A 10552-nucleotide genomic window follows, 5' to 3' on the forward strand; every position below is an offset into this window, starting at 1 on the left:
CTTGGTAGCTCTAGTAGTATGTCTCATCAACGTGTTGGAGACCTAGAGAAACATGTAGAAACCTTGAAAGAAAAGGGATATAAAGAGACCAAAAAACAGCTTGAGGCGACCAAATAAACGCTCGAGGGAACTAAGAATCGGGTTGTGCAAAATGAGAATCAGTTGACAACTCTTCATTGGTTTTTACAAGCTAAGTTTGGTAGTGAGTTGCCTACTTTCAACTAATCTTCTTAGCCTTTAGTATATTTTAAAACAAACTATATATATGGTATTTCTTTTAACTTTTAGTATTTTCATTACTCTAGTATTTGTGGTATTTTGTATGAATATTCAAGGTTTGAAGCTCTTATCTTTTGCGACTATATGTAGAACAATGTTGGAACTTTGATCATTATTATAATAGCTAGTTTTCTGTGTATACTGGATCAGTGAATCATTTGGAAATCATTTTATTTTATCAAGTGATAATTATGTGATCACTGTGAATGCCTATCAATTAGTGTATTGATATTGGGATATATAGCAGGGAATTTATTGTGTTTTTTTAAAAAAAAAACACACTTTTGCCACGGTTGAACCGTTGTTAGTTCATATTTTGTATGAAAGTTATGAGCAAATTACCAACGCCTAAACTAGCCACGGCTAATATATGGGTAAGTCATGATTTGTTGTAGGCAAATTTACCCATCGGTAGACCGTGGCTAAACACAATCTAAACCGTGGCTAGAAGAATGTTACCACGGACGCTAAAACCATGGCAAATTTCATGGCGACGCCCCTGTTGGGCACGCAGCCGACCGTGGCTAAGTGGCCGTGGCTAATACGTGATAGCCACAGTTTGGTGACCATTTAGCCACGGTTTCACGGGTGGCTAAAAGGCGAATTTTTTGTAGTGAATTAACAAAAAAATAATTATCATTGAAACTACAAAGAATTGAAAAAATAGTGATGTACAAGGAAATGGAGAAATTCTTATAACAATACTATATTATAAAAAACTTGAACGGAATGTAACACAACTTTAAAAAGCCTATATTGTTTTTATATAAAAAATGCCACATGTTCAAAATGTCACATCCCAACCTTTTCTTTCTCCTCAACAAATGACATAAAATAAAGAATCATTTTTGGAATTTTTTTTTAAAACTTCAAGAGATGATGACCATAATTAAAAAAAATCTGAGACCATTATACAAATTTAGAAAATAAATAATGTTGTTATTTGGTAAGAAACTTGATGTTGACCAGAGATTGTAGCATTTAAAAATTCACCAGACACAAGAGAAGAAAATTAATAAAAACAAATTTGAAGACTTCATTTCTAAATTAGCTTGCGACAAGTTCAGATTCAACCTAAAATTGATAACAACCCTCTCTATATATACACTCTTTTTCAAGAAAAAACGAGCAGAATTGTGAATTCTTGATAAATCAAATGTCTCTATGGATAAGATGACCTCAATATCCCCAAAAAATTTTAAAAAAAATTGAGGATGGAGGACTTACATAAACTAAAACACAAATAATTTTTCATATTAAAATAAAAAAAAAATGGTAATCACCTTGCCAGGGGTATAGAACCTAACTCACTAAGTGGATCCACTAGTCTATCCTAAAAGCATCAAGGAATCATCTAAAGAGTATGAACCTTGTCTACCCATGTTGGCTACACGGTTTATGGAGACTTTTGAATTATCTGAACTCAAAGTTGTCCCCAAATCGATGCTCAATACTACTCCCAAAATTTACTAGCTCATATGTTTAAAAATATAACTTTGTCTGGAGTTTGAGATTATCACTCAAAAACTAGCCCAAAGGCTCTCTTGGAAATCAGTGTTTCCTCTATTAGAAATCGGTGTTTCCTCTCTTGTTTAAATGTGAAAACATTTTAACTCTTGGAAATACTTAGTTCCCTTATAATCTTTTGAAGAAATTAACTTCACACTTACTCTTACTCAACTCAATGCTCAAGTCTTTAAAACATATTTTAGACCGAATGTAAAAGACTTTTTGAAAGACTCTAAGAATTCTCTTGACTTGACTCTTAACTTTCCTTGATTTGAATTTTTGATTCAAGGTTTATGATCTAATGATATGGATGATATCATGATGTTTAGACGTTCCTTAGAGTGTAGAAATCAACTAGAAAGCATAGGTACGATTCAAGGGAACTCAAATCGAAAGAAGTGGGAAAGAATAGAAGATCTGGCGACCCTGACTTACAGAGTTGCACCAGGCACCAATCTCAAAACTACAAAACCTGGGTTGGGGCGCATTGAGTGGTGCGGCTCCCCAGAGCCTAAACTGCAAACCCCAATGTGGGGCGCTCTGAGTGGCACGGCGCCCCCACTCCTTTTCCCCAAAATTTGGACGAAATTTCTTGTTCGTTTTTCGACCCTAATTCGTCTAGATTCGATTGGTTTCTTCCCCAAACACTTAAATTCGAATACACAATCAAAGTATACAAGAATCTACTAAAAAACAACCTTAAAACTCATGCAATTAACTCAAGAACTCCTCTAAAATTCATCGATCAAGATTCAAACGAAACTTTCAACAAAATTCATCAAGAACTCATAAACTCTTCTTTCAAAAACATAATTACGCTGAATTGAATCATGATTGGCGTGTAGGTGAACGAACCCAATGCTATGTGATCTCACATACCTCGTAGGGATTAACCCTTGGTGAAATCCACAAGCGAAACTTCCAGAACAAGATAACTTAGGCTTCTTCTCCTCTTTTCTCCTCTTTTCTCTTCTTTTCTCTTCTCTCAAAACCCTAGCATAGTTTTTGTGTAGCGTAAACTGAACCAATTCAGTTTTGACCCCAATTAAATCACTAAAAACGAATTAGACTAATTGGGTAATGAAAAGACCAAAATACCTTTCTAAAATCTGGTTGACTTTTCTTATCCAGACAGGCCGACTTCAAATAGGTGTGTCTCCCTCATACGAACTCAAAAACTAGAAAACTCAGTGGCGTTGGAAAGATAATTCAGAGAACTTTAATTTGATATCTTTTAGCCCACCTAGCTCATCCCGTGTTGTGAGTTATGATCATTTAAAGTTGACCCAAAACTCATACATAGCAGATCTTCCCAAAATTTCCAAATTTAGTTATTTCCAAAAATGGTTTCTTTCTAATTCTAGCTCTTTCAAATAGCAGGGTTTTGTAATATCTCCCCCTTGGGAACATTCGTCAACTTAAACACACACCCAGCAAGCTTCTAACATCTAGATCACACACCCAACAAGCAAAATGTAAACACAACAAGTCAACTTAAAGTAGATGCCAAGAAAAGGATTCGTACCTTAATTTGGAATTTCTCCAGACTCAAAGATATGTGGATATCTCTTTTTCATGTCCTCCTCATTTTCCCAAGTAGCTTCCTAAACAAACTGATTTCTCCACAGAACCTTGACCGATGCTACTTCCTTGGTCCTTAACTTGCGAACTTGACGATCTAAAATCTGAACAGGAATCTCCTCATAAGATAAGTTACCCTTAATGTCAATATCTTCGGTAGGTATTATAAGTGAAGGATCGCCCATACACTTCTTCAACATAGAAATGTGAAACACCGGATGAACCGCTGCTAACTCTTGGGGTACCTCCAACTCATAAGACACATTACCGATCCTTTTGGATATTCTGTAAGGACCAATATATCAGGGACTAAGATTCCCCTTCTTACCAAATCTCATAACACCCTTCATGGGTGAAACTTTCAAATAGACTCAATCATCTTCTTCTAACTCTAAGTCTCTTCTCCTAACATATGTATAGGATTTCTGATGGCTCTGCGTTGTTTTCAATGTCTCTTGAATAACCTTTTCCTTTTCCATAACTTGATGCACTAAGTCTGGTCCTATCAACCCAGCTTCACCAACCTCAAACCACCCAATAGGAGATCTGCATCTTCTCTCATAAAGAGCCTCATACGGAGCCATTTTGATGCTAGAGTGGTAACTATTGTTATAAGCAAACTCTATGAGAGGTAGCTGATCATCCTAATTCCCCTTGAAATCAATCACACAAGCCCTAAACATATCTTCTAAAGTATGGATAGTGTGCTCTGCTTGACCATCAGTCTGAGGATGAAAAACAATACTCAAGTTCACTTTCGAACCCAAACCTTTCTGGAATGATTTTCAAAATTGTGCAGTAAATTGTGCACCTCTACCTGAAATAATCGACACCAGAACTCCATGAAGTCTGACTACCTATTGAATATACAACTTAGCATAATCTTCTGTTGAATAGGTAGTCTTTACCGACAAAAAGTGGGCTGATTTAGTCATTCGATCTACAATCACCCAAATGGAATCATGTTGTCTGCGAGACCGTGGTAAACATGTGATGAAATCCATATTGATCATCTTCCACTTCCATTCCGGAAGGTCTATATTCTGAGCCATACTACCATGCCTTTGGTGCTCTACTTCAACTTGTTGGAAATTCGGACACTTAGCAATGAACTGTGCAATGCCTTTCTTCATACCACTCCATCAATAGACTTCTCTCAAGTCACGATACATTTTTGTGGAACCCAGATGGATAGAAAATCTGGAGCTATGAGCTTCTTCTATGATCCTCTCTTGAAGTTCATCCACCCTTGGCACATACAATCTACCTTGGTACCTCAATACACCATCTCCCCCTTGTTCAAAAGCCATTACTTTTTTGTTTATGAACATTTTCCTTCAATTCAAGCAAAATAGGATCTTGGTATTGTTTCTCTTTCACTTAGACACTAATGATGGTTCAGCCCCATTCATCACCACCACTCCTCCTTCACTGGAATCCATTAAATGAACTCCTAACCGTGCAAGTCTATTCACATCTTTTGCTAACTCTTTCTTGTCTTCCTCCAAATGGGTGGTACTACCCATAGACAATCTGCTCAAAGCATCAGTAACAACATTAGCCTTACCTGGGTGATAGAGAATACTCATGTCATAATCCTTGAGTAACTCTAACCACCTTCTCTGTCTGAGATTAAGCTCTTTCTGACTAAACACATACTGAAGGCTCTTATGATCAATGAACACATCTACATGAAAACTATAAAGATAATGACATCATATTTTCAAAGCAAATACTACGGCAGCCAACTCTAGATCACGGGTTGGGTAATTCCTCTCGTGAATCTTAATTTTTCTGGAGGCATAAGTTATAACCTTGCCATTCTGAATTAACACACAACCCAATCCAGCTCTGTATGCATCACAATATACTACAAAACCTTGCATACCTTCTGGTAAGGTCAATACTGGGGTAGTAGTCAACCTTTTTTTCAATTCCTGAAAGCTTTTCTCACAGGTTTCAGACCATTGAAACTTAATTGTTTTCTAAGTCAACTTAATCAAAGGAGATGAAATAGATGAGAACCCTTCGACAAACTTTCTATAGTAGCCAGCCAATCCCAATAAGCTCCTAATGTCAGTTGGTGACGTGGGTCTAGGCCAGTTCTCACTGCCTCAATCTTTTGAGTATCAACTCTAATTCCATCACCGGAAACAATATGGCCTAAGAATACCACAGACTCAAGCCAAAATTCACACTTAGAAAACTTAGCATATAACTCCTTATCCTTATGAGTTTGGAGAACTACTCTGAGATGACTTGCATGATCTTTGTCATTCCTCGAATAGATTAGAATGTCATCAATGAATACGATAACAAACTTATCTAAATAAGGCTTGAATACTCTGTTCATAAGGTCCATAAATGTTGCAAGAGCATTGGTCAAACCAAAGGACATAACTAGGAACTCATAATGACCAAGCAGGTCCTGAAAGCTATCTTAGGGATATCACTTTCTCTTACTCTCAACTGATGATAGCCAAATCTTAGGTCTATCTTAGAAAAATAAGTGGTACCCTGAAGTTGATAAAAAAGATCATCAATTCTCGAAAGAGGATACTTATTCTTGATAGTAACCTTGTTCAAATGACGGTAATCTATGCACATTCTAAGAGAATCATCTTTCTTTCTCACAAATAAGACCGGAGCGCCCCAAGGTGAGACACTTGGTCGAATAAAACCTTTTTCTAAGAGATCTTTCAACTTCTCTTTTCACTTTTTCAACTCTTCTGGTGCCATTCTATATGGAGGAATAGAGATAGGACGAGTATCAGGAGGAATATCTATACCAAAGTCTATTTCTCTCTCAAGAGGGACTCCGGGAAGATCGTCTAGAAAGACTTCTGGAACTGACTGAATAGAAGGTGTCTCAACACTAGAGTCAATAACTAGAACTAAGATATATACACACCCCTTGGGAACTAACTTTCTCTCTTTTAAGGTACGAAATAAAATGACCCTTAGGCACTGCTGAACTATTCTTCCACTCTATGACTGGCTCATTAGGAAACTTGAACTTAACAACTCGAGTTCTACAATCGACTGAGGAATAACAAGCATGAAGCCAGTCCATACCTAGAATGACATCAAAATCTACCATGTCTTACTCAACTAAATCAGCCATGGTGCTCTTGTGATTGACGCAAATGGTACAATCACGATAGACTCTCTTATCTAGAATAGACTCACCAGCAGGTGTAGAAACACTGAAGGGATCAAAAAGTTGCTCAGGGAGAATATCGAAATTCATAGCAATATATGGAGTCACAAAAGATAAACTCACTCCTGGATCTAACAAAGCATAAACATCATAAGTAAAGACTTTGATCATACCAGTGACAACATCTGGCGAATCATCTTGCTCTTGGCAACTAGTAATAGCATACAGATGGTTTGATCCACCGCCTTGCCCTGAAGTAGCTCCTCTAGGTGCAGCTATGTCTGGTGGAGCAACTGAAAAAGATTGGGATCTATTGCCCCCATTACCATTTCCTCGTCTGTTCTTAGGGCACTCTTTCTTAAAGTGACCATTCTGACCACACTTAAAGCAACCAGTGGAGTCATCACGACACAACTCTGAGTGGGTCCTACCACACTTAGTACATGCAGGAATCCTATTACCTCCTTGTGCAACACTACCCTGAGACTGTGCAGGTCTAGCTTTGAAGTTTTGTGAATTTTGATTGTTGAACTCACCTCTGTTTCGTGGTGCAGGTTCACTAGCAGATGATGGAGCAAGTCTCTTTTGCTTATATTGTAAAGAAGACCGGTTCACATTACTCTTCCGCTACCCGAACTCATTCCCTGATGTCTTAGCCCTCTTGTTTTTAAACTCTTCTCTATCCCTCATCTTGTCCTCCTTAACCTGTTGTACATGAATCATCAGTCTTGATATGTCCATGTCTCCTATCAACATAGCTGCCTTGCCTTCCTTACTTGACATAAGAGACAACCCATCAATTAATAAACTAATCCTACTCCTCATGTCAGCAACCATCTCTGGAGCATAGCGGGAAAGTTAGGTAAACTTCAGACTGTACTCATGAACACTCATAGATTCCTACTTAAGAGTGAGGAATTCTCTTACCTCTTCCTCTCTTAGCTCACGGGGAAATAAACGCCCCATGAAGGATGTCATGCCCCGAGCCTACACCTTGGACGTAGCCAGCACTCAAGAACCATTGTTGGCCCCCAAGTGAACCCTTGGCTCGGCTTACTTACTCAGTGGAAGACTTAACATAAGAAACAGTCCCAAAATACAACTCATGCAATAACTTAAAGAGATATAAAGCTTAGCCAAAAATGGCAACTCAAGTCTTAATGTATACAACTGAAAATGGAAAGACTAAAGAACTATAACTACTCGTCTATGAAGCCTCTAATACAAAGAGGGATGTCGAGACAAGACCCCCGGTCATCCTAACAACTAAAGTACTAAATCAAATGATAAAAAGGGGTTCTCCAGATAGCAAAGAGTCTCACCAACTGACTCTAAGTGCTCAACTGGATCAACGAGGTGCTGGATGTTGATCCTGGTTACATGTGTCTGCATCATAAGACGATGCAGGCCAATTGGCATCAGTACATTGAATGTACGAGTATGCAAGGGGAATACTAAACATAACATAAGCTTGAAAGGAATCTAAAAGGAACACTTACCTTGGATTTACTCAACTCATGAATACTCAACTCAAATGCAAGGTAAAAACAACAATAAAGTTGCAATTTATACAAAGCATTTAAAAATAATAGATGATAACTCAACAGGTTAAAGTAATGCAATAACAACTTAATTACATAAAAGTAATATAATACTGTGGGAGTTTCTCTAACCGATAACCACCACTATGAGCTTAAGTGATGATACATCGTCTTTCCCATGCCGTCAGAACTGTCCTATACTTTGCCATCATATAGGAAGCCTTAACTAAGTGGATCCACTAGTCTATGCTTAAAAACACTAAGGAATCATCTAAAGAGTATGATCCTTTCTACCCATGAAGGATACATGGTCTATGGAGACTTGAGTTATTATGAACTTGCTCCCCATATCGGTGCTCAATACTACTCCTAAAATGTACTTAGATCATATGTTTTTAAAACAAAACTCTTTCTTTGGTTTGAGATAATTACTCAAAACTAAGCTTAAAAGCTCTCTTGGAAATTAGTGTTTCCCTTCTTGCTTAAATGTGAAAACATTTTAACTCTTGGATTACTTAGCTCCCGTATAATATTTGAAGAAATGAACTTTACTCTTACTATTTTCTTAACTTAAAGCTCAAGTCTTAAAACAAAGTTAAAACGTTTGTGAAAGACTTTTGGAAAACTCTTTGAACTCAACTTGACTAAACTCTTAACCCTTTGACTTGACTCTTAACTTTACTTGAATTGAATTATAAATTCAAGGTTCATGATCTCATGTATATGGATGATTTCATGATATTAAGACTTACCTTAGAGTGTTGGAATCAACTAAGAAACATAGGTACGTTGCTAAGGAACAAGTACGGAAAGAAGTGGGAAAGGGTGGGAAAACTGGTGTCCCTGGCTCTTTGAGCGACGTGGGGCGCCAGAGGGCAAACTTTAGAAGCAAGGGTGGGGCACTCTGGCTGGTGCGGCTCCCCAAGCCCAAACTTTAGAGCCTCTGTTGAGGCGCTCTAGCTGGGGCGGCGCCCCAGGCCCCTGCCCAGGTGCACTCCGACTTTTCTTTTTCATTTTTCAACTCCAAACCCCCTAATTCAACTTAGTTCTTTCCCCAAACACTTAGAATCGACTATACCCTCAATATACACAAGATTCAACTAAAAATCACCCCTAAATACATGAATCAACCTCAAGAAACTTCAACAACAAGAACCCACAAGATTTCAAACGAATTAACATAAAAAACTCATAAGATTTGTTTTCAAAACAATACAACTTCGCTAAATTGAATCATGATTGGCACGTGGGTGAACTAAACCAACGCTATGTGATCTCACATACCTCGTAGGGATTAACCCTTGGCGAAATCCACACGTAAATCTCCAAGAAATCGACGAATCCTTGCTTCTTCTCCTCTTTTCTCATCTTCTTTTCTTTTCTCTCAAAATCCTAACTCTTTTTCAATAGCGTAAACTGAATCCTATCAGTTTAGACCTTAAAATAATTACCAAAAACAAAATTTAAATAATAGGGTATGGAAAAGACCATAATGCCCTTCTAAAATTTGGATTGGACTTACCTTATATGAACAACCCGACTTCAAATGAGCATATCTCTCTCATACAAACTCAGAATCATGCAAACTCGATGGCGTTGGAAATATAATTCCAAGATATTTCCTACGGTATCTGGAAGCACACCTAACTCATCCTAAGCTATGAGTTATGGTCATTTGACGTTGACCCAAAACTCAAACTTAACATAACTTAAACAAATTTCCAGATTTTTCATTCTTTCCTAAAATGACTATTTCCAATTCTAACTCTTTCTAGTTATTTTCAAATATCGAGGTGTTACAAAGGCACTCTCGAACGCAGACCAGCTCACAATCAGTGCATCCTCGGCCCAGTTCTTTTTCCATTGGTCAAACCAGATTCTATACACACTCTTCAGTTGATAAACAACTAGTTCCACTCGCTCAGCATCAACAACATGGATAATCTCAAAAACCTTCTGAAGGTCCTCAACAAAGTTTTTCGGATCCTCAATGACACTTGAACCAGTGAAGCTTGGAGAATTCATCTTTAAGAACTCACGGATCCTAGAAGTATTTCATGATGATTCTCTCTTTGTTGCCCAGCTTGGTTGGTCACAGCTTAGCTCAACTTTCGGATGGCCTCACGGAACTCAGCATTGGTGACCTTTCCTTGGGGTTGCACTTCTGGTGTATTAGGTACTCCTTGTTCCTTAACATTCCTTCTAGCAGGACGACCTCTGACAGCTCTTCATGGAGGCATGATCTGAAAGACATGCACAAGAATGAATTAGAAAGGAACTTTCATAGATATAAAATATATCGCACGAAATCAATACAAAAGAGGTGAGATAGTTCCTAAATGTTGCAGCCTTCTAATTATAGATGTGGCGTGCTTCACACCGAAAACTAGGACTTTACAAACACGACTTCATAGACACCCTAGGAATCTTTAACTCTGTGCTCTGATACCAAGTTTGTCACTCCCCGATCCTACACTCTGGG

At 37.9% G+C, this 10552-nt stretch overlaps 1 protein-coding gene across 1 annotated transcript in view; it reads right to left on the bottom strand.

Annotated features, from left to right (window-relative positions):
- LOC107059010 (uncharacterized) overlaps positions 1-10095 on the bottom strand; it is a 20751-nt gene extending 10656 nt beyond the window's left edge. The window contains exon 1 of the mRNA XM_015305378.1: positions 9901-10095. Coding sequence (XP_015160864.1) covers positions 9901-10095 — 195 coding nt within the window. The remainder of the gene's footprint in view (positions 1-9900) is intronic.
- Positions 10096-10552: the final 457 nt, after the last annotated feature.

Source organism: Solanum tuberosum, unplaced genomic scaffold (genome assembly GCF_000226075.1).
Source record: "Solanum tuberosum cultivar DM 1-3 516 R44 unplaced genomic scaffold, SolTub_3.0 scf00730, whole genome shotgun sequence".
NCBI lineage: Eukaryota > Viridiplantae > Streptophyta > Magnoliopsida > Solanales > Solanaceae > Solanum > Solanum tuberosum.